This window comes from Giraffa tippelskirchi, chromosome 8, assembly GCF_054371585.1.
Source record: "Giraffa tippelskirchi isolate mGirTip1 chromosome 8, T2T-mGirTip1v1.2.pri, whole genome shotgun sequence".
Lineage (NCBI taxonomy): Eukaryota > Metazoa > Chordata > Mammalia > Artiodactyla > Giraffidae > Giraffa > Giraffa tippelskirchi.
In genome coordinates this window covers 108,272,856-108,298,077 of record NC_137282.1, presented here as the reverse complement: position 1 = coordinate 108,298,077, position 25,222 = coordinate 108,272,856, and the positions used below count along the sequence as shown (strand labels likewise).

The 25,222-nt window shown below is 40.4% G+C and overlaps 1 protein-coding gene across 3 annotated transcripts in view; it reads right to left on the bottom strand.

Moving 5' to 3' along the window:
- MCCC2 (methylcrotonyl-CoA carboxylase subunit 2) overlaps positions 1-25,222 on the bottom strand; it is a 73,051-nt gene that overhangs the window by 27,195 nt on the left and 20,634 nt on the right. For 2 of the 3 annotated variants that reach the window (XR_014061776.1, XM_081518515.1), the window contains exon 7: positions 3,578-3,691. The exons of the other annotated variant lie outside the window; for it this stretch is intronic. Coding sequence is in view for 1 of the 2 variants with exons in the window: in XM_081518515.1 (XP_081374641.1) it covers positions 3,578-3,691 (114 nt within the window). In the remaining variant the exon portion in view is untranslated. The remainder of the gene's footprint in view (positions 1-3,577; positions 3,692-25,222) is intronic. 3 annotated transcript variants of the gene reach the window in all.

Below are 25,222 nucleotides of genomic sequence, written 5' to 3'. Positions count from 1 at the left end.
ATGTCTGAAACTGTGACATATATAAAAATTTGATAAAAGTTTAAGAGAAAAAGAAAATAGCTCATGCTATTAAATAACAAGTTTGGACAATAAAAGATAGGACAACAAAACAGCTCCTTCAAAACCTGTCTTATTACTGTGCATTTTTTTTCAACCACTTTAAGCTATGGAAAGCTATGGCAACTCAACCTCACATTATGTGTGAAACTTGCACAGCCTTTCCTCAATTTTTAGTAAAACAAGCATCAAAATTAAGAATTCTCCAACAGCTGAGGCTGTTGCTGCTTTTTTTTCTACCTATAAACATGGCCTTTTGATGGCAGACTGCTGAACAGGGTTCAGTTCTCTAACAGAACTGCAGACTTCAGTGGCCAGGTTGCTTCTTTCTAAGGTATAAGTTAAATCTGAATCCACTGAACAGACACTGTGATGTTGACCTTTATCCCCTTTATCCTGATGCTGACAAAATCCTCTCTCAAAAACAGCATTATATCCTTATTATGATAATACCTTATTCCCAAAAAGATGTTTTAAATTCTAGTCATATCTGTACTCATTCTCTAATAAAAAATTAACAAGAACTACCCAGGAAAATTTGCTATACATAGGTAAATTAACCAACAATCGCTATGAATATAGCTAGAGAGATATTAAAGAACAATATTTAGTATTATTCTGCAGGCTTTTGGAATGAAGCCTTGAGACTTTTACTACATCTGAAATGGTAGTTTTTCAGGCTTACCTGATCCTCAGTAAAAAAGTTATTGAAAATTAACACAAAGCATAAGATCTTTTAACATACTCTTTTTAATAAACTTGTGCTAATATTCCAAAACCAAAGACAAACTTTTGAAGCAATAAACTTCCTTTGTAAGATATAATTCATGTACCAGAAAAATCACCATTTAAAAGAATACAATTCAGTGTTATTATATTAACAAGGTTGTGTAATCATCACCACCACCTAATCCCAGAACATTCCATCACTCTCAAAAGAAGCATCCCTCTCCATACACCCCAACCCTAGACCTTGGCAACCGCTAATCTACCTTCTGTCTCTATGAATCTGCCTATTCTACATATTTCACAGAAGTGGAACCATACAATATTTGTCCTTTTGTGTCTGGCTCAGTGCTTTCACTCCAGTACTCTTGCCTGGAAAATCCCATGGATGGAGGAGCCTGGTAGGCTGCAGTCCATGGGGTCGCGAACAGTCGGACACGACTGAGCGACTTCACTTTCCCTTTTCACTTTCACGCACTGGAGAAGGAAATGGCAACCCACTCCAGTGTTCTTGCCTGGAGAATCCCAGGAACGGTGGAGCCTGGTGGGCTGCCGTCTATGGGGTCGCAGAGTCGGACATGACTGAAGTGACTTAGCAGCAGCAGCAGTGCTTTCAAGGTTTATCCATGTTGTAGGATGTGTCAGAACTTCATTCCTTTTTACAGCTGAATAATACTCCACTGTAGGTTTACTGTACCTTTAGAATTTCCTTGGCATTATTCTGTTTACCTCTTTAATATTCTTGGATTATACATACACAGTGGGACGTTTCCTTGTAATTTGTAGTAACTACCTGTGTCTTCCCCCACCCTGTGTTTATCCCTCTGAAATCTAGGATCAAGTCGTGGCATAAGCACTGCAGGGTGACCGCTGCTTTCCTGAAACTCGCTGTTGCACCCTGGTGGAGCACAGACCAGAACCTGCCCCATGACTCGAGGGTGCGTCAAACTGCGCCCTCGTGATTGTCCTAGTAAGCATACCAAATGGACATACTTGGGGCAGGATGTGCTCGCTGCCCCGCTTCACTGCTTGCCCCTGCGTTCGTCCCCATGGAAACAAAACAAGATGTTCCTGATCAACAGCAGAGCCTTAACTTGACTCCCTCTTTATGGTGCGCTGATCAAACTCCCCAGTATAGCTATTCCCTAATGATCTCATGTGACTTCTACCAATAAAAGTATGAGCTGAAAGGACCCATTTTGTCTTCCTGCCATGGAGAGCAGGAGGACCCCCGATTACCCGCTTGCCAAATTATATGTGTCTGTCTTTTCATGACTCACCCACCCCCGTTTCAGGTCTTTCTCACATGCCGTGCTGGACGTGGCACTCACAGTAATGGAGATGGTCAAATGGGAAGTGAGGGGAAGCCAGGGATAACATAATCCAGTCCTCAGTGCCTACTTCACAGGCAGGTGGCCAGAGAGGTTGCACAGGGTCCTACTCTCAGAAGAGTCCCGTGCTGGGAGTTTAATGCTCACTGGTTACCCTAGTGAAAGTCTAAACAATTTTATCTCTGAATCTGTTTTCTGTAATGGAGACTGATGGGACAATGGAGCATAAGTGTTAAGGTTTACAGCCTCTGCTCTTGGGCAATCTTCCTCCCTTCAGCTCCCTGCTTCCTGGCTGACTGGTGCCTGCACCCTGGGTCTTGCCCTACCTTCTCTTCCCCGCCCCTGACCAGCAACTGTTCATCTGTCCCCAGTGGGGCTCTGGCTCAGGAGTAGGGTCATAGGTCAGGCATGCACCCCATGGTGTCTCTGGGAGGATCATGGCAGCCCATCACTGACCTGGGCTAGGCAGTGCGGAGATGTGCTCGCCAACAGGCCACTGTGGGGTGGGGGTGGGCAGCTAAGGGCTAGCATTTTGCCCATCCCCCATCCGGGTGCCAAGCACATTTCACACGGAAATGGCACAACTTTGGGGTCATAGTGGGTCCACGGGAAGCAGAGATGCCTGGGGCGGGGGTGGGGTGTGCAATATCATGAAATAGCGAATAAAACACAACCGCTAGACAGTTCACAGAAGAAAGGAAAATGTTTTATATTTTAATACCTTTGAGAGTGGAAACAACCCAAATGTCTATCAACCAATAAATGGATAAACAAAATATAGCCTATCCATACAATGAAATATTACTCAGCTATAAAGAGGAATGAAGTGATTCCTCAAAAATTTAGACAGAGTTACCACATGGCCCAGCAATTCCACTTCTGAGCATATACCCAGAAGAATGAAACCAGGGACTCACACAGATATTTGCATACACATGGTCACAACAGCATTATTCCAAATGGCCTCAAAGTGGAAGCAACACAAAAGTCTATTGAAGGATAAACAGACAAAATGTGGTATATACATGTACACTGGAATATTATTCAGCCTTAAAAAGGAAGGAAATTCTGACACATGTTACAACAAGGACAAATCTTGAGGACATTTTCCTAAGTGAAACATGGCAAACACAGAAGGACAGATATTATAGGATCCCATTTAAATGAGGTTCCGAAAGTAGTGAAATTCATAGACAAAGTAGAATCATGGTTTCTGGGGTAGTGAAGGAGGCAGAGAATAGGGAGTTAGTTTAATAGGTACAGAGTTTCAGCTGGGGAAGATGAGAACGTTCCGGAGATCAATCGTGGTGACAGCTGTATAACAAAGTGACTGTACTTAACGCCAGAGCACTGTATACTTCAAAATGGTTAGAATGGTATATTTTACATTATGTATATTTTACTTCAAGCAAGCAAGCAAGACTATGTTCTTACCAAAAAGAAATGAACAAGCAGGTTCTTACCAAGGGAGGTCCACCCAAGAAAATGGTACCCTGCTTGCGGACGATGATGTTTTCATCAGCCATTGCAGGCACGTAAGCTCCTCCTGCTGTGCAGGAGCCCATGACCACTGCTATCTGGAATCCAAGCACACAGGAAACTCATGCAGTACAGCTCGAACAGTGAATTACATGATCTCTGGATCTACAGTTACACAAACAGTGCTAGGGCACACTACTAGCTTGTCCCTGTGTTGTTGTTGATTTTATTTTTTGGTTTTGGGTTGTTTTTTTTTTTTGTCTGCACTGTGTGGCTTGCAGGATCTCAGTTCCTGACCGGGGATTAAACCCAGGTCATGGCAGAAAAGCTTGGAATCTTAACCACTAGGCGACCAGGGAATTCCCTGTGTTTCATTTTTAAAATGGAGTTCTCTAAGTGTTGAGAACTGTTTCCTAACTTTTGTATCAAAACATTTTGAAGGGTTTAGGTCACACTTTTACAAAGCTTGTGGACAACCTCCCTGTCAAATGGAAGACTGGCCAAACAGACCATTACACTGAGCAACTAATGGAGAGAAGAAACTCACAATCAACCCATAAATTAGCAAAATTATATTAAAAGGACAACTTTTATATCTAATAATAATAATAATAGCAATAATAAGTTCTCTAAACAATTGCCACTTACCTCATAGGAATACTTAAATAATTCTCCAAATGAAATATGTTAATTTTGTGTTACCCTGACTGTAAGACTTTCTAAATAAAAACCTGTTAGTATCACAATTGAAAATATTGCTCAAAAGAAAGTCAGTTGTGTTGAAGCTGGATGATGCATACTTGAGGGTTCACAGTACTATTTTTTCTACTTTTGTGGGTGCTTGAAATTTTCCATGATAAAAGTTTAAAAAATTCTTGCTTAGAGATTAGTATGATACAAATAATAAATATAGATTTTGCTGATTAGTCCTAGATAGGAATAAATACCACCACAAAGAAAAACAAGAGAAGTATGTAGTGAATATTTTCTTAAATTACCATATGAAAGTAGTTTTACTAATTCCAATATTCCATCAGTTTTCCTTCTAGTCATATAAATACCTACTTTGGGAAAAAAAAAAAGCCACACTACTATTAATCCAAAAGCAAAAGAAAAATGAGTTAACATTTTTCTATTTAGATGGCTGTCACGAAAGGCATTTTCTCCTATTTCATGTTATGTTATTAAAAATAGCTGTAGCATTTCTTTGTCAATATACAACAGAAATGTTTATCACTTACTGTTTTTCTTGTTTGCTTATCAATCACTGAGAAGTCTTTTTCTTTCAGTTTTATTGGAATGTAATTGACATACAGTTCTGTGTAAGTTTAAGGTGTATAGCATAATGATTTGACTTATATGTATCATGAAATGATTATCTTAGTAAGTTTAGAAAATATCCACCATCTCATTCAGATATAATTTTTTTCTTTTGCTGCACCATGCAGTGTATGGGATTCTTAGTTCCCTGACCAGGGATCAAACCCATGCCCCCTGCAACGGAAGCATGGAATCTGAGCCATAGACTGCCAGGAAAATCCCTAAAATTTTTAAAATAGAAGAAGGATGTTTTTCTTATGATGAAAAAAACCTGTTAGGATTTACTCTGAACAACTTTCATATATAACAAAGAATAGCGTTAATTATATTATTCATATTGCACATTATATCACATTACTTATTTGTCTTATAAATATAAGTTTGTATTTATTGACCACGGTCAATTCCCTTTCTGCCCAATCCCTCATCTCTGGTAACTATAAATCTGATCTCTTTTTCCTATGGGTATGTTTGTTTGTTTGGTTGGTTTTGAAGTATAATCAACCTATGTTAGTTACTGTAATATGACAGAGGGGTTTGATATCACTATACATGTCAAAATGATCACCACAATAAGTCCAGCCACAGTCTGTCACAATATAAAGATAGTACGTAATTCCTGACTGTATCCCCCACACTGTACATTTCATACCCATGACTCATTTTACAATTGGAAGTTTGTACCTCTTAATCTCCCTCACCTATTTCTCCCCCTGCCCCTGCCCCACCTCCCCACAGAAGTTTGTTTTAAAATATCTATGGCTAGAAAAACTCTTGCCCATGAGTACAAAGAAATATTCATCATAGCAATGTTTATAATAGCAAAAACATGCAAATAACCAACAGGTCTATCAATACAATATTTTGAAAGGGATATTGTGGATAAATAAATTCTTTAAAAATCTGAGGCAAATGGTACTAATGAACCTATTTGCAGGGAAGGAATAGAAATGCAAATAAAACAGACCTGGGGGGTGGGGAGGAGAGGGGAGGGTGGGACAAACTGATAGAGTAGCATCAACATACATACACTACCATGTGTAAGATGGTATAAAAAAAGCTAGTGGGAAGCTGCTGTATAGCACAGGGAGCTTAGCTTGGAGCTCTGTGATGACCTAGAGGAGTGGGATGGGAGGTGTGGGAGGGAGGCTACGAAGGGAGGGGATATATGTATACATAGAACTGATTCACTTTGTTGTACAGCAGAAACTAACACAACAATTGTAAAGTAATTATATTCCAATAAAAAAACGCGAGGCAAAAAATAACAAAGGAAAGGTTAGTACTTCATAAATCCAAGTGGAGGGTACATCAGTGTACTGTTCTATTAGTCTCTGTACTTTCAAATTTGAAATGTTTTATGGGCTTTTCTTTAAGTTTATATCAGAAACAAAGGACACTTTACCACCCTGTTATCTGCACTAGAACACTAGAATCCACTCAAACTACTTCACTATCAAAAAAGTCAAGGAACTAGAGAAGAGTCACAATGATGTAAGAATATAAAACAGGACAATGTTCAAAAGATCTAAAGGGGCACAGCAGGGTTCCATGAAAACAATATGGAGCAAAAGGAGAGAAAAGAAGAGCAACCGCCAGTAAGTAGTGTTCTGAGACCAAGGATTGGGGAGCGGCGGGGGGTGGGTAATGTGAAGGAGACAAAGAAAGACGAGTTATTTTGTCAAAATGTAAGACAAAAATGAGGGAAATGAAACTAAATGCCATTCTGCTGTCTCGAGGTGGAGAGAAGAGATGTGCCAATTTAGTGGAAAAGTCTCTCAAATGAATAGCTGACAAATTATTAGCACATCTAGTCAGGGAATCTTACCACATTTCTTTTCTTGGGCTCTAAAATCACTGCAGACGGTGACTGCAGCTATGAAATTAAGACATTTGCTCCTTGGAAGAAAAGCTATGACAAACCTAGAGAGCGTATTAAAAAGCAGAGACATCACTTTGTCAACAAAGGTCAGTATAGTCAAAGCTATGCTTTTTCCAGTAGTCATGTAAGGATGTGAGAGCTGGACCATAAAGAAGGCTGAGCACCAAAGAATTGATTCTTTCCCTGGTAAAGAATTCACCTGCAGTACAGAAGACCTAGGTTCGATCCCTGGGTTGGGATCCCCTGGAGAAGGGAACAGCTACCCACTCCAGTATTCTGGCCTGGAGAATTCCATGGACTATATAGCCCATGGGGTCGCAAGGAGTCAGACATGACTGAGTGACTTTCACTTTTGAACTGTGGTGCTGGAGAAGACTCTTGAGAGTCCCTTGGACAGCAAGGTGATCAAACCAGTCAATCCTAAAGGAAATCAACCCTGACTATTCATTGGAAGGACTGATGCTGAAGCTGAAGCTCCAATATTTTGACTACCTAATGTGAAGGTAGTCAACTTGATGGAAAACACCTTGATGCTGGGAAAGATTGAGGGCAGGAGAAGGGGCAACAGAGGATAAGATGGTTGGATGGCATCATCGACTCAATGGACATGAGTTTGAGCAAACTGAGAGATAGAGAAGGACAGGGAAGCCTGGCATGCTGTAGTCCATGGGGTCACAAAGAGTCAGACATGACTGAGAGACTGCAAAACAACAAAGAACACTCCAGATGCCTTTTCTCTACAGAAGCTCTGTAATCAAGGAAATCAACAATCCACTTCTCCAAAGCCAGAGAAGACATCACAAATATATAGAGAAGATCTTTGCTTAGTAATGGGTAGGAGACTGTGGCAGGCAGCTTCTAAAACACCCGCCACCCCACTTCATCATCCTAGATTCTTGGTATTCACGTCCTGTATGATCCCATTGCCTTGAGAGTGTGGTGGATCTGGTGATATGCCTCTAACAAACGGAATATGGCAAGTGATGGGACATCACTGCTGTGCCCAGGGTATGAGAGATCATGTCTTCTGTCTTGCTGGCCCTCTCTCTTGCCCACCTGCTTGCACACTCTAATGCAGCAGCTGACATGCTGTGATGTGCTGTATGGAGAGGCCCACAATAGTAAAGAACCTACAACAGCTCATAAGGAACTAAGAAAGGTCTGCAGAGAACTGAATCCTGCAATCAGCGAGTGAATGAGGTACGGGGTGGAGCCTTGAGAGGATGCGGTCAGTCACATGATCCAGCTAAGAGCAGAGCTCCAAGATCCAGCTAGGCTGTGCTCAGGTCCTGAATCCATAGAAACTGCAAGACAATAAGCATTGCTGTTTTAAACTACTATGTTTGGGGATAATTTGTTCTGCAGTAATGGGGATCAAAGACCATCTCCCTCATGTGACTGCAACTGAGACACATCTGAAGACCTGGGATAATCTGTGTTTGAAGTGCTTTGTTGCTGTTGCTCTTTCAGTTATCTGTGAACTGTTCCTCTAGTCCAGAGGTAGGAGACAGACCAGCACCAGCATTCTATACCATCCCAGAGAGTGATGAGAAACCAAGAGAAAGACAGGGATAAACTGTGAAGCCATTATGCTAAGTGAAAGAAACCAGTCACAAAAGACCACTTACTGTGCAATTCCACCTATACAAAAATGTCCAGAATAGGCATATCCATAGGTTACCTGGAGGGACTGAGTTAAAAAATGAGATTAACTCATTTCCTTCTGGAGTCATAAAGTTGTCTCAAATTGATTCAACCCTGTAAATATCCTAAAAACCACTGAATTACACATATTAAATGAGTAAATTGTATAGTATGTGAAATATATCTCAATAAATTACTTTTCTATAAAACATAAAACTAAAACAAAACACAAGAGTTAAAGTGACTAAGTATATAAGAATCAGTATTGTCACATTTTTCATCAATAAGGAGAGGTTATTCTAGTTCTATGCATCTGACACAAAACTTAATATCACTAAAGCAAGTTCTGAAAAAAGAAATAAAAGAACACAGCGAAGTCACCACGGTCACACAATCTCCTCTTCTGTATTTAATTCTGAGTCCTTCACTCACCCATAAAACAGAGTGAACGTGCACCAAGAGCTCTGCCTCTGTGTCTCCCGCTATTTCTCACAGAGAGTGGGGACCCCAGGGCCCAAACAGCACCGAGGACTTTCCAGGCCCCAAAGCATTTGTCCAGAGTACAGTGAAGACCTTACACTGGGCCACACTGAACAAAGGACCCAGAACCCCAGAAAGAAGATTCTGCTGCTTTCTCTACTAAGAGGACACTAAAAGGACATAAGGAAGCTCTGTGGCCATAAACTGTTCGGGCCACACTCAGCATAGGTTTGGCTGTGTGGGTGACACAGCCCAGGCACTGTGTCAGGAGAGACATCACAGCGCCCTTCAGCTGCATCAGAACACGAGACCTCCCTCCAGCTCCACTGAGAGGCCGCTGTCTACTCCTTCACCTTTGAGGTGGGCCTGCTCTGTGACACAGACAAACCAAGAGATCCCTCTTGCAGGGTCAGTAGGGCCATGGCAACTCAAAAACTTGAATCCAGAGCAAGAAAACACCAAGGAGGCTAAGAATGATGTGTAACTGACAGTAACAATCCTCCTCATCACCGCCATGGGCAGCACAGCAAAAGCTGTCAGTGAAAGGAAACAAGAGGCTAAAGAATAGAGGGAAGAGTCTGGAAAAACTTTAGACAAAATTTCATTACCCTCCAGGTCTTGCCTGCACAAACAGAGACTGGTTGTCATTGCACCAAAAACAAATTACATATTGTAGGTCAGCAGCCTGCCCTGTGGACGGGGTCTCTGAGATGAAGTCAAGAGGTTTTACACCTAATTCCGAGAAGCTGTGTGAACCCTAGACCTCCATCTTTCCACTGAAAAATTGCAGAAGACCATACAGTTCAAAGGCTCTCTCTGATAAATGTAATAGAACTTCGGGAGGGAGATTTTCTGCTGCTTGATGGAAAAGCCATCAAACTATAATTTTTTTTTTTTAATCTCTCATCTTATTCCTTTTTCCTTTCAAAGTAATGTAGAAAGCAAATACTGCCTGTATCACACTATTTGCTTCAATCCTTGGGTGGGGAAGATCCCCTGGAGAAGGAAATGGCAAACCACTCCAGTATTTTTGCCTGGAAAATCCCACGGACAGAGGAGCCTGGCGAGCTACAGTCCACGGGATCCCAGAGAGTAGGACATGACTGAGCACAAGGCACCTAAAGAGTTACCATTAAAAAAATAAAAACCATAATACACAAATATCAAGTCAATAACTGTCTAGAATGAAAGAATATTATCAACTAAACCATCTGATCACACTGTTGATCCTAGAACATGCATGCTTATCTGTGACCACTGGATAGGATGAAATGTACACAGAAAACAAAAAATCCACCTTACCCAGAACATTCTGCTTCTTCCCCAAGCTTTTTATCAGAGAATTTCAAAACAATCAGAGTGGTTTCTTCTACCCCTGTCCCTGTCTGGTTCCATAAGCAGGTTCAAATGCATTTTAAAAATAATATACAGTGTTTATCCTAACTAAGACCCTCAAAATATTTACCAGGGTCTGAAGCAAAGAAAATAAGTTACAAAAATAATAAGCTAAGCCAAAAGGGATAAGAAGGAAATGGTAAGAAAAAGAGGAAAGTAAGGACATTTGAGAATAATTTCAGGCACATCTCCAAAAAGAAGAACAGGCAGAAATACAAAGAAGAAAAAAGGAAGAAAGGCCTGAGGAGCTGCAACTAGCATGGCTAGGTGAATAACACCTATTTCCGAAGAAATAAACTGTTAATAAAAGCAGGGACATTTGTTGCTGGTGTAGTAAGGATCACAGCAAAACAAGGAAGAGAATTAATGCATCAGAGCAAAGATCAGTCCAGACTAGACTCTCACTAGACTATAAAAATTAACGGTAATGTAAGACCTGAAGAAAACAAACACCAAGATCCCACTTCTGAAGAGAACTGTAAGTCTCACACTTAAAAAGTCAGCAACACGGGAACCACAAAAGAAAATAAAGACTAATGGACACCAATATGCCAAGTCTTTAAACTTCAAAAACAAATCAGGGGTCCTAAAACCTATGAGAAAGTAAGGAAAATGAAACAGGAGAGAATACAAAGTGTATCTAGTTAACTGTTTTTCCTCGAGTGCAAAAATAAAATTATTGGACCTGGAAGATCTGTAGGAATCTAGTCACATCTTTACAGCTGCAAAATATAGACATAACAGAGACATCACTGTACAGAGACATACTTCTTAGAAATGGATAAATGGATTTAAAATGGTCAAGGTTAGGTGGTCCTAAGATGGCGGAGGAATAGGACGGGGAGACCACTTTCTCCCCCACAAATTCATCAAAGGATCATTTGAACGCTGAGCAAATTCCACAAAACAACTTTTGAATGATGGCAGAGGACACCAGGCACCCAGAAAGGCAGCCCACTGTCTTCTAAAGGAGGTAGGACAAAATATAAAAGATAAAAAGAGAGACAAAAGAGTTAGGGATGGAGACCCCTCCCGGGGAGGGAACTGTGAAAGAGGAGAAGTTTCCAAACACCAGGAAACCCTCTCAGGTCTGTGGGGAGTTTTGGAATCACAGAGGGCAACATAACCAGGAAGAAAAATAAATAAATAAATAAATAAATAAACCCCACAGATTACACACCTAACCGCAACTCCCAGTGGAGAAGTAGCCCAGACGCTCGCATCCGCTACCAGCAAGTGGGAGCTGAACAGGGAGGCCCGGGCTGCACTGCTTAGGGTAAGGACTGGGCCTGAATGCCCTGAGGACAATCTGAGGGAGGTAACGTGAGATAGAAACCCAAACTGTGGGATGGCCAGAGAGAAAGAGAAAAAAAAGAGAGAGAGAGAACTTTCCCGCGAGAAGCTCTAACCTAAGGCACTGACTGCCAGGCTGGCTCACAGAACAAAGGACTGAGCGAATACCAGAGGAGAGCTAGCCAGCTGCAGACTGGCCTATCCCCCACCAGAGGCAGAGAGGCAGGCGGGCGACAGCCAGAGACAGCAAGGGGCAATCTCAGCCCCTGAGACAGCATCCTCTACCAAACTGCGAGCAGGTTCCCAGTCGTTAACCAAGTCTTCCTGGGATCCTGGACAGTTGACATCCACCAGGAGGGTCACAGCCAGAGATCAGCTCCCCAGAGGAGACACATGGCACACCTGAGACAGCGCTCCTGCAGTGCACCCAGGAAACCGAGCAGCTGGGACCGGGGAAGTGATAAGATGCACTGCCCACCTAGGGAGTGTGCACTCACCAAGCACCTGGTCGCCTGAGCTGCTTGGACCTGGGACGGGCATAAAACGCAGGCCCAACCGAATCTGTGTCTCTGTGGAGTACCTAAGAACCTGAACCTGAGCAGCTTAGACCTGGGAAGTGTACGCAACCCAGGGCCCGCTTTAGACAGTTCCCCTGCAGAGCAACCTGGAGCCTGAGCAGTGTAGACCGGGAAAGCACACACACCGTGAGTGGGGGCAAACCCAGTGTGGCCCAGACACTGTGAGCACTCCCCACACACGCCAGTGATATTTGTTTGCAGTGTTCCTCCCTCCCCACAGCACAACTGAACAAGTGAGCCTAAATAAGTGACCACCTTCGCCCCCTTGTGTCAGGGTGGAAATTAGACACTGAAGAGACCTGCAAATAGAAGAAGCCAAAATAAACAGAGGGAAATGCTTTGGAAGTGACAGGTGCAACACATTAAAACCCTGTAGTTAGCACCGACTACAATGGAAGGGGACTAAAGACTTTGAGAAGTATAAACTGGAACAAGGAACTACCTGAAACTGAACTGACCCCACACTGCCCGCAACAGCTCCAGAGAAATTCCTAGATATATTTTACTATTATCATTTTCTAAATTTTTAAAATTCTTTTTTATTTTTAAGTCCTTTATTATTCCTTTAATTTTCATTTTTATAACCCACTATTACCCTGCAAAAAAAAAAAAGACCCTGTTTTTAAAGCAAATTTCATATATATATGTTATAATTTTTGTGACTTTGTTTTGTTTTATTAATATTGTATTTTTGAGAGTCTAACCTCTACTCTAGATTTTTAGTCTTTGCTTTTTGGTATTTGTTATCAATTTTGTACCTTTAAGAACCCAATCTTCAGTACCCATTTTTACTTAGGAGTGTGATTACTGGTTTGACTGCCCTCTCCCCATTTTGACTCTCCTTTTTCTCCCCCAGGTCACCTCTATCTCCTCCCTCCCCCTTCTCTTCTCTACCCAACTCTGTAAATCTCTTTGGGTATTCTGGGCTGTGGAGAACACTTAGGGAACTGATTACTGGCTAGATCTGTCTCTCTCTTTTTGACTCCCCCTCTTCTCCCCCAGTCACCTCTATCTCCTTCCTCCCTCTTCTCTTCTCTGTGTAACTCTGTGAACTTCTCTGGGTGTCCCAGGCTGAGGAGAGCACATAGGAATTTGATTACTGGCTAGATCTGTCTCTCCCCTTTTGATTCCCCCTCTTCTCCTCCTGGTCACCTCTATCTCCCTCCTCCCTCTTCTCTTCTCTATGTAACTCTGTGAACTTCTCTGGGTGTCCCTCACTGTGGAGAATATTTTCTCCATTAACCTAGATGTTTTATCATCGGTGCTGTATGGATGCAGAAGTCTTGAGGCTACTGTAAGAATAAGACTGAAAACCAGAGGCAGGAGGCTTAAATCCAAAACCTGAGAACACCAGAAAACTCCTGACTCCAGGGAACATTAATCAATAAGAGCTCATCCAAAAGCCTCCATACCTACACTTAAACCAAGCTGCACCCAAGAGCCAACAAGTTCCAGAGCAAGACATATCACGCTAATTCTCCAGCAACGCAGGAACATAGCCCTGAGCTTTAGTATACAGGCTTCCTAAAGTCATGCCAAACCCATAGACACCTCAAAACTCACTACTGGACACTTCATTGCACTCCAAAGAGAAGAGATCCAGCTTCACCTACCAGAACACTGACCACGCTTCCCTAACCAGGAAACCTTCACAAGCCACTCGTCCAACCCCACCCACAGCGAGGAACCTCCACAATAAAGAGGAATCACAAATTGCCAGAAAACAGAAAGGCCACCCCAAACACAGCAATATAAACAAGATGAAAAGGCAGAGAAATACTCAGCAGGTAAAGGAACATGATAAATGCCCACCAAACCAAACAAAAGAGGAGGAGATAGGGAGTCTACCTGAAAAAGAATTCAGAATAATGATAGTAAAAATGATCCAAAATCTTGAAAACAAAATGGAGTTATAGATAAATAATCTGGAGACAAGGATTGAAAAGATGCAAGAAATGTTTAACAAGGACCTAGAAGAAATAAAAAAGTCAATCAATAATGAATAATGCAATAACTGAGATCAAAAACACTCTGGAGGGAACCAACGGTAGAATAACTGAGGCAGAAGATAGAATAAGTGAGGTGGAAGATAGAATGGTGGAAATAAATGAAGCAGAGAGGAAAAAAGAAAAAAGAATTAAAAGAAATGAGGACAACCTCAGAGACCTCTTGGACAATGTCGAATGCCCCAACATTCGAATCATAGGAGTCCCAGAAGAAGACGAAAAGAAAGGCCATGAGAAAATACTTGAGGAGATAATAGTTGAAAACTTCCCTAAAATGGGGAAGGAAATAACCACCCAAGTCCAAGAAACCCAGAGAGTCCCAAACAGGATAAACCCAAGGCAAAACACCCCAAGACACATATTAATCAAATTAACAAAGACCAAACACAAAGAACAAATATTAAAAGCAGCAAGGGAAAAACAACAAATAACACACAAGGGGATTTCCATAAGGATAACAGCTAATCTTTCAATAGAAACTCTTCAGGCTAGAAGGGAATGGCAGGACATACTTAAAGTGATGAAAGAGAAAAACCTATAACCCAGATTACTGTACCCAGAAAGGATCTCATTCAGATATGAAGGAGAAATCAAAAGCATTACAGACAAGCAAAAGCTGAGAGAATTGAGCACCACCAAACCAGCTATTCAACAAATGCTAAAGGATCTTCTCTAGACAGGAAACACAGAAAAGGTGCATAAACTCAAACCCAAAACAACAAAGTAAATGGCAATGGGATCATACTTATCAATAATTACCTTAAATGTAAATGGGTTGAATGCCCCAACCAAAAGACAAAGACTGGCTGAATGGATACAAAAACAAGACCCCCATATATGCTGTCTACAAGAGACCCACTTCAAAACAAGGGACACATACAAACTGAAAGTGAAGGGCTGGAAAAAGATATTTCACGCAAATGGAGACCAAAAGAAAGCAGGAGTAGCAATACTCATATCAGATAAAATGGACTTTGAAATGAAGCCTGTGAAAAGAGACAAAGGACACTACATAATGATCAAAGGATCAATCCAAGAAGATATAACAATTATAAATATATAGGCACCCAACACAGGTGCACTGCAATATGTAAGGCAAATGCTAACAAGTATGAAAGGGGAAATTAACAGTAACACAATAATAGTGGGAGACTTTAATACTCTACTCACACCTATGGATAGATCAACTAAACAGAAAATTAGCAAGGAAACACAAACTTTAAATGATACAATAGACCAGTTAGACCTAATTGATATCTATAGGACATTTCACCCCAAAACAATGAATTTCACCTTTTTCTCAAGTGCACAAGGAAGCTTCTCCAGGACAGATCACATCCTGGGCCATAAATCTAGCCTTGGTAAATTCAAAAAAACTGAAATCATTCCAAGCATCTTTTCTGATCACAATGCAGTAAGATTAGATGTCAACTACAGGAAAAAATATTAAAAATACCACGCTTGTCAATAACCAACAAATCACAGAAGAAATCAAAAAAGGAATCAAAATATGCATAGAAACAAATGAAAATGAAAACACAACAACCCAAAACCTATAGGACTCAGTAAAAGCAGTGCCAAGGGGAAGGTTCATAGCAATACAAGCTTACCTCAGGAAACAAGAGAAAAATCAAATAAAAAACCTAACTCTACACCTAAAGCAACTAGAAAAGGAAGAAATGAAGAACCCCAGAGTTAGTAGAAGGAAAGAAATCATGAAAATTAGGGCAGAAATAAATGCAAAAGAAACAAAGGAGACCACAGCAAAAATCAACAAAGCTAAAAGCCGGTTCTTTGAGAAGATAAATAAAATAGACAAACCATTAGCCAGACTCATCAAGAAAAAGAGGGAGAAGAATCAAATCAATAAAATTAGAAATGAAAATGGAGAAATCACAACAGACAACACAGAAATACAAAGGATCATAAGAGACTATTATCAGCAACTATATGCAAATAAATTGGACAACTTGGAAGAAATGGATAAATTCTTAGAAAAGTACCACTTCCCAAAACTGAACCAGGAAGAAATAGAAAATCTCAACAGACCCATCACAAGCACAGAAATTGAAACTGTAATCAGAAATCTTCCAGCAAACAAAAGCCCAGGACCAGATGGCTTCACAGCTGAATTCTACCAAAAATCTAGAGAAGAGCCAACACCTATCCTACTCAAACTCTTCCAGAAAATTGCAGAGGAAGGTAAACTTCCAAATTCATTCTATGAGGCCACCATCACCCTAATACCAAAATCAGACAAAGATGCCACAAAAAAAAGAAAACTACCAGCCAATATCACTGATAAACATAGATGCAAAAATCCTTAACAAAATTCTAGCAAACAGAATCCAACAACATATTAAAAAGATTATACAACATGACCAAGTGGGATTTATACCAAGGATGCAAGGATTCTTTAATATCCGCAAATCAATCAATGTTATACACCACAATAACAAATTGAAGGATAAAAACCATATGATTATCTCAATAGATGCAGAGAAAGCCTTTGACAAAATTCAACATCCATTTATGATAAAAATCCTCCAGAAAGCAGGAATAGAAGGAACATACCTCAACATAATAAAAGCCATATATGATAAACCCACAGCAAACATTATCCTCAATGGTGAAAAATTGAAAGCATTTCCCCTAAAGTCAGGAACAAAACAAGGGTGCCCACTCTCACCACTACTATTCAACATAGTTTTGGAAGTTTTAGCTACAGTAATCAGAGAAGAAAAAGAAATAAAAGGAATCCAGATTGGAAAAGAAGTTAAACTCTGTTTGCAGATGACATGATCCTCTACATAGAAAACCCTAAAGACTCCACCAGAAAATTACTAGAGCTAATCAATGAATATAACAGTAAAGTTGTAGGATATAAAATTAACACACAGAAATCCATTGCATTCCTATACACTAACAATGAGAAAACAGAAAGAGAAATTAAGGAAACAATTCCATTCACCACTGCAACAAAAAGAATAAAATACTTAGGAATAAATCTGCCTAAAGAAACAAAAGACCTATACATAGAAAACTATAAAACACTGATGAAAGAAATCAAAAATGACACAAATAGATGGAGAAATATACCATGTTCATGGATCGGAAGAATCAACATAGTGAAAATGAGTATAGTACCCAAAGCAATCTATAGATTCAATGCAATCCCTATTAAGCTACCAACGGTATTTTTCACAGAACTAGAACAAATAATTTCACAATATGTATTGAATTACAAAAAACCTCGAATAGCCAAAGCAATCTTGAGAAAGAAGAATGGAACTGGAGGAATCAACCTGCCTGACTTCAAACTATAGTACGAAGCTACAGTCAGCAAGACAGTATGGTACTGGCACAAAGACAGAAACATAGATCAATGGAACATAATAGAAAGCCCAGAGATAAATCCATGCACCTATGGACACCTTATCTTTGACAAAGGAGGCAAGAACATACAATGGAGAAAAGACAATCTCTTTAACAAGTGATGCTGGGAAAACTGGTCAACCACTTGTAAAAGAATGAAACTAGAACACTTTCTAACACCATACACAAAAATAAACTCAAAACGGATTAAAGATCTAAACATAAGGCCAGAAACTATAAAACTCCGAGAGGAAAACATAGGCAAAACACTCTGACATAAATCACAGCAGGATCCTCTATGACCCACCTCCCAGAGTAATGGAAATAAAAGCAAAAATAAACAAATGGGATCTAATTAAACTTCAAAACTTTTGCACAACGAAGGAAACTATAAGCAAGGTGAAAAGACAGCCTTCAGAATGGGAGAAAATAATAGCAAACGAAGCAACGGACAAACAATTAATCTCCAAAATATACAAGCAGCTCCTGCAGCTCAATTCCAGAAAAATAAACGACCCAATCAAAAAATGGGCCAAAGAATTAAACAGATATTTCTCCAAAGAAGACATACAGATGGCTAACAAACACATGAAAAGACGCTCAACATCACTCATTATCAGAGAAATGCACATCAAAACTACAATGAGGTACCATCTCATGCCGGTCAGAATGGCTGCTATCAAAAAGTCTACAAACAATAAATGCTGGAGAAGATGTGGAAAAAAGGGAACCCTCTTACACTGTTGCTGGGAATGCAAACTAGTACAGCCACCATGGAGAACAGTGTGGAGATTCCTTTAAAAACTGGAAATAGAACTGCCATATGATCCAGCAATCCCACTGCTGGGCATATACACCAAGGAAACCAGAATTGAAAGAGACACGTGTACCCCAATGTTCATCACAGCACTGTTTACAATAGCCAGGACATGGAAGCAACCTAGATGTCCATGGGCAGATGAATGGATAAGAAAGCTGTAGTACATATACACCATGGAATATTACTCAACCATTAAAAAGAATGCATTTGAATCAGTTCTAATGAGGTGGATGAAACTGGAGCCTATTATACAGAGCGCAGTAAGTCAGAAAGAAAAACACCAATACAGTATATTAACAAATATATATGGAATTTAGAAAGATGGTAACGATGACCGTATATGCGAGACAGCAAAAGAGACACAGATGTAAAGAACAGACTTTTGGACTCTGTGGGAGAAGGTGAGGGTGGGATGATTTGAGAGACTAGCATTGAAACATGTATATTATCATATGTGAAATAGAACGCCAGTCCAGGTTCGATGCATGAGACAGGGTGCTCAGGGCTGGTGCACTGGGATGACCCTGAGGGATGGGATGGGGAGGGAGGTGGGAGGGAGCGTCAGGATGGGGAACACATGTATACCCATGGCTGATTCATGTGAATGTATGGCAAAAACCACAATATTGTAAAGTAATTAGCCGCCAATTAAAAGACAAAAAGAGGGGAAAAAAATGTTTCAATCAGAAAAAAAAAAAAAAAAGAACTAGACATGGGACAGTGGACTGGTTCCAAATTGGAAAAGGAGTAAGTCAAGGCTGCGTATTGTCACCCTGCTTATTTAACTTACATGCACAGTACATCATGCGAAATGCAGGGTTGGACGAAGTGCAACCTGGAATCAAGATTGCAGGGAGAAATATCAATAACCTCAGATATGCAGATGACACCACCCTTATGGCAGAAAGTGAAGAGGAACTAAAGAGCCTCTTGATGAAAGTGAAAGAGGAGAGTGAAAAAGCTGGCTTAAAACTTAACATTCAAAAAAATAAGATCATGGCATCTGGTCCCATCACTTCTCAGCAAATAGATGAGGAACAATGGAAAGAGTGGATTTTATTTTCTTGGGCTCCAAAATCACTACAGATGGTGACTGCAGCCATGAAATGAAAAGACGCTTGCTCCTTGGAAGAAAAGCTATGACAAACCTAGACAGCATGTTAAAAAGCAGAAACATTTCTTTGTCAACAGAGGTCTGTGTAGTCAAAGCTATGGTTTTTCCAGTAGTCATGTATGGATATGAGAGTTGGACCATAAGAAAGGCTGAGCACTGAAGGATTGATGCTTTTGAATTGGATGTTGAAGACTCTTGAGAGTCCCTTGGACTGCAAGAAGATCAAACTAGTCAATCCTAAAGAAAATCGGTCCTGAATATTCATTGGAAGGACTGATGCTGAAGCCGAAGCTCTAGTACTTTGGCCACCTGATGCCAAGAGCCGACTCATCAGAAAAGACCCTGATTCTGGGAAAGACTGAAGCCATGAGAAGGGGATGGCCAAGGACGAGATAGTTGGATGGCATCACCAACTCAATGGACATGAGTTTGAGCAAGCTCCGGATGGTGAAGGACAAGGAATCCTGGTGTGCTGCAGTCCACGGGGTCACAAAGAGTCGGACACAACTGAGCGACTGAACAGCAACAACATTTGTACACAGACAGAAAAGCCCTGAACTACCTACAGTAAAGGCAGCAGGTAATGTGTTTGTTATCTGCCCAGCATCAAAGCAGTACCTAGGGGTACAAAAGTAAGAAAGATTTACCTAAAGGGATTAAGCAGGGGAAAAAGCAAAGAAGAGTCAAGGCTGACATCAACGTTTCAACTGTAGGGAAAAGAGCAGGAAGAAAGCACCATCAACAGCACACAGAACACCAGTGAAGGGACATAAATCAGCAGGGAGAGCTAAGTGCACAATGTCTAGTTGGAGCCTAGGGTACCAGCAGGAAATCCATCCAAACAACAGAACCTTAAGGGTAAATAAGTGGGGCTGGAGGGAGGCCAGGACCAGAGAAGGATCATGGAAATGACAGGCATGTCTTAAGATTTTATACACCACTAAGGACAAGCTCTTAGGTGGGGTGGGAGGATTAAATGAAGAGAGGGGAAGGAGGAAACCAGTGGCCTAAGGAGCACTTCTTCCCAGGTGACTCAGTCGGTAAAGAATCTGCCTGCAATGACGGAGACCCGTGTTCAATCCCTGGGCCGGGGGAGATCCCCTGGATAAGGAAATGGCAACCCACTCCAATATTCTTTCCTGGAGAATCCCATGGGCAGAGCAGCCTGGTGGGTCATGTGGGGACCCACAGTCCATGTGGTCGCAAAGAGTTGGACACGACTGAGCAACTAACACACACACACACACACACACACACACACACACACACACACACACACACGGAGAACTTCAGGAAAGGGAAAAACGACAAAACCAACAGTCTGTGTGGTCTCCAGGAGGTTAAGGTTAGTGGGAACCTCTGAGGGCAGCACGGTTTTTAGGAGACTAAGCTGTCAGGAATGAAGATACTGGGTCAAACCTTAAGAAGTCTGATAACCCAGACAGGAAGAAAAGCTTCATGGAACAGCAGAAGTTAGAAAAGGTCCTTTCTTTTGGCCTCATTTTTTGGGGTACTTGTTCCTTTAAAAAAAAAAAAGGAGGGGAACTCAATAAGATAGAACAGTGCTCACAAATATCTTGACTTTTTCAGTAAAGCTCAAAGCAATAGCTTCAGTGCAGATAAGCAGTTTAGCATTTATAAACTGGAGAAAAGATTAGAAGAGGCACCATAGATGTTAGTGTACAATAACAATAGATTTTTTTTTTAATTCGACAAGGTTCATAGAATAGAGGGGTACTTCCTTGGTGGTCCACTGGCTAAGACTCCATGCTTCTAAGACAGGGGCCTGTATTAGATCCCTGGTCAGGGAACCAGATCCCATACACCACAACTAAAAGATCCTGCATGCTACAACTAAGACCCAATGCAGTCAAATAAATAAGTATTTATTAAAAAAAAAAAAGAATATAGGAAGGCAAACCTTAACCACAAACATCCTGCTGGCATGAAATACAAAAAAACAAATGTTAAGAGATCAGCTCAGTTAAGGAAATACTGATGTTAAAATTTTTAGGAAATACAGACTTTCCTGGTGGTCCAGTGGTTAAGAATACACCTGCCAATAGAGGGAATGTGGGTTTGACCCCTGGTCCGGAAAGATTTCACATGCCGTGGATCAGCTAAGCCCATGCACCACAACTACTGAGTCTGCACTCTACAGCCTGTGCTCCACAACAAGAGAAGCTATGGCAGTGAGAGGCCCTGGCACGGCATAGCCCAACTAGAGAGTAGTCCCCACTCGCCGCAACTAGAGAAAGCCCACACAGCAATGAAGACCCAGTGCAGTCAAAAATAAATAAATGAATAAAATTTTTAAAACATTTTAGGAAACAAAAATTAAATAGGCAAACTGAAGGCATTCAGTCAAATGCCTCAGACATACTAGATATTTTATGATAAGCAGATAATTGCTTATTAAAAATATAGAAGGACACTTTTAATTTTAAAAAGACTCAGTTTTTAAAACGCTTTAAGCTTCAGGTTCCACAGGAGCAGAGACTCTACCTAGTTTTACTCACCAGTGCAGGGCCTGGCTTAGAGTAGCTTCTCCATAAATGTTTGCTAGATGTTGGTTGACGTATTATGTGGTTTCTACAGAAGCTACATGAACCGAAAGCCAGAGCACAGAAGCAGCATGCAAGGTGGCAGAAGTCTACAGCGGGTTGAATGTCCACACTCGAATCTCTGGAACCTGTGAATGTGATCTTACTGGGGGGGAAAAGGGGGGTAAGCTGGGGAGCGGGGGTGGGGTGGGGGTGGGGGTAGGTCTTTGCAGACGTAATTAAGTTAAGGATCTTGAGATAAGATCATCCTGGATTGTGACAAGAGTCCTTATAAGGAGGAGATGGGACGCAGAGGAGAAAGCCATGTGAAGATTGAGACAGAGCCTCGAGCCATCGGAAACTCAAGGAGATGAACAGTCTTTCTTAGAGACTTGCGAAGCAGCGTGGCCCTGGAGCTACCTTGATTTCAGACATCTAGCCTCCAGAAATTTCTCCTAAAAGACAAAAGAGCACAATAAGAATTTCTTACCAGATAATGGATGGAAGGGCTGACTGTGCGAAAGTGAATAAAGTTGAAGTTTCTGTTTAGATAAACAAAGCATAGAGATAGGCAAGGTCGTCCCATTAACAGTAATGTGCTAAGTCACTTAGTTGTGTCTGACTCTTTGCCACCCCATGGACTGCAGCCCGCCAGGCTCCTCTGTCCACGCAATTTTCCAGGCAAGAGTACTGGAGTGGATTGCCATTTACTTCTCCAGGGGATCTTCCCAGCCTGAGGGATCAAACTTGCATCTCTTAGGTCTCCTGCATGGCAGGAGGGTTCTTTACCACCAGCGTCACCTGGGAAGCTCACATAGCAGTAACAGTAAAATACAGAATAAAAATAACAATACATTGTATTGGTAGAATATAAAGAAGAGATATAATAATTGTAGGTGATGACTAATTAATTAGAGTATTAATAAAAATACTAAAAACTTAAGAAATTCAATAACAACAACAACAAAAGACTCAAAGGAATGGCAGCAGTATTATTAAATATTTCAAACATACAAAAAAGATTAAAATAAAATAAATATTCTTTACCTAATACCCAATCTCAATAAATCTTGACATTTGGCTAAATTTACTTCTGAATTCTTTTAAAAGAATAAAATATTTCAGATTCAATTGAACGCTCTACAGACCTCCTACTGGCCTTTTTCTCCTCCCTCCCACCTCAAAAGTAACCACTGTTCTAAAGTTGAGTGTATCTTTCTCATGTACCTGTTTAGACACAAATACTAGATTATTTGATATATTTAATATTCGCATACAGAGAAACTGGTTATACATTTACTTTTTTTAACCCAATGTATTCTTTGAGACTTATTTCTGTTGATGCATATAATTCTAGTTTGTTCATTTTTAATTGGAGGATACTTGCTTTACAATATTGTGATGGTTTCTGCAATACATCAACATGAATCAGGCATAGGTACATATATGTTCTCTCCTTTTTGAACCTCCCTCCTACCTCCCACCCCATCCTACCCCTCTAGGCTGTCAGAGCACCAGACTTGAGCTCCCTACATCATACAACAAATTTTCAGTGGCTATCTGATTTTACATATGGTAATGTATATGTTTGAATGTTACTCTCTCAATTTGTCCCACCCTCTCCTTTCCCCACTGTGTCCCCAAGTATGTTCTCTATGTCTGCATCTCCACTGCTGTCTTGCTTACATGTTCATCAGTACCACCTTTCTAGATTCCATATATGTATGTTAATATACAATATTTGTCTTTCTCTTTCTGACTTACTTCACTCTGTATAATAGGCTCTAGGTTCATCCACCTCATTAAAACTGACTCAAATGCATTTCTTTTTATGGCAGAGTGATATTTCACTGTGTATAGGCACCACAACTTTTTTATATATTTATCTGCCGATGGACATCTAGGTTGCTTCCATTTTCTAGCTATTGTAAATAGTGCTGCAATGAACATTGGAGTACATGTGCCTTTTTTAATTATGGTTTTCTCAGGGCATATATGCCTAGTAGTGGGATTGCTGGTAGTTTTATTTCTGTTTTTTTAAAGAAATCTCCATACTGTTCACCATAGCAGCTATTTTAATTTGCATTCCCACCAACAATGCAAGAGGGTTCCTTTTTCTCCACACCTTCTCCAGCATTTATTGTTTGTAGATTTTTTTGATGATGGCCATTCTAAGCAGTGTGAGGTGATATCATATTGTAGTTTTGATTTGCATTTCTTTAATAATGAGGGATATTGAATATCTCTTCATGTGTTTATTAGCCAACTGTATGTCTTCTTTGGAGAAATATCTGTTTAGGTCTTCTGTCCACTTTTTGATTGGGTTGTTTTTTTTTCTGGTATTGAGTTGTATGAGCTGCTCATATATTTTAGAAATTAATCCTTTGTCAGTTGTTTCATTTGTTATTATTTTCTCTCATTCTGAGGGTTGTATTTTCACTTTGTTTATAGTTTCCTTCACTGTGCAAAAGCTTTTAAGTTTAATTAGTTCCCACTTGTTTATTTTTGTTTTTATTTCCATTACTTTGGGAGGTGGATCATAGAGGGTCTTGATGTGATTTATGTCAAAGAGTGTTCTGCCTATGCTTCCCTCTAAGAGTTTTATAGTTTCTGGTCTTACATTTAGGTCTTTAATAAATAGTTCATTCATTTTAACAGCTGAATATTATAACTCTCCCATGAATGGTCATTTACTGTGTTCTTTAACTTTTGTTATAAAAAATAATGCTACAAGTAACATTCTTACGCATGTCTCCTCATATATATACTAGAATTTCTCCAGAGTATCATCCTAAAAAAGCAATTACTCAGTGTCCTTTTTAAAAACTTGTTTCCTTTGGAATTAATCTTTACTACAGCATAACAATATTCCCACATTTAGTAGATGAATCTGACTAGGCTTTCTGTGGAAAAAGACTAAATTGTGTATTGATCATCCTTTGTCTCTTTATTCAGTTCTGTTTTTCTTTACAGAACTCATCACAGTTTGAAATTATTATGTACTTGAGATTGGTTCAAGATGGCAGAGTACAAGGACGTGTACTCATCTTATCCCACCAAAGCAGCAAAATCACAACTAGCTGTTGAATAACCATCAACAGGAATACATTGGAACCCACCAAAAAGAGATACCCCACATCAAGGGCAAAGGAGAAGCTGCAATGAAATAGTAGGAAGGG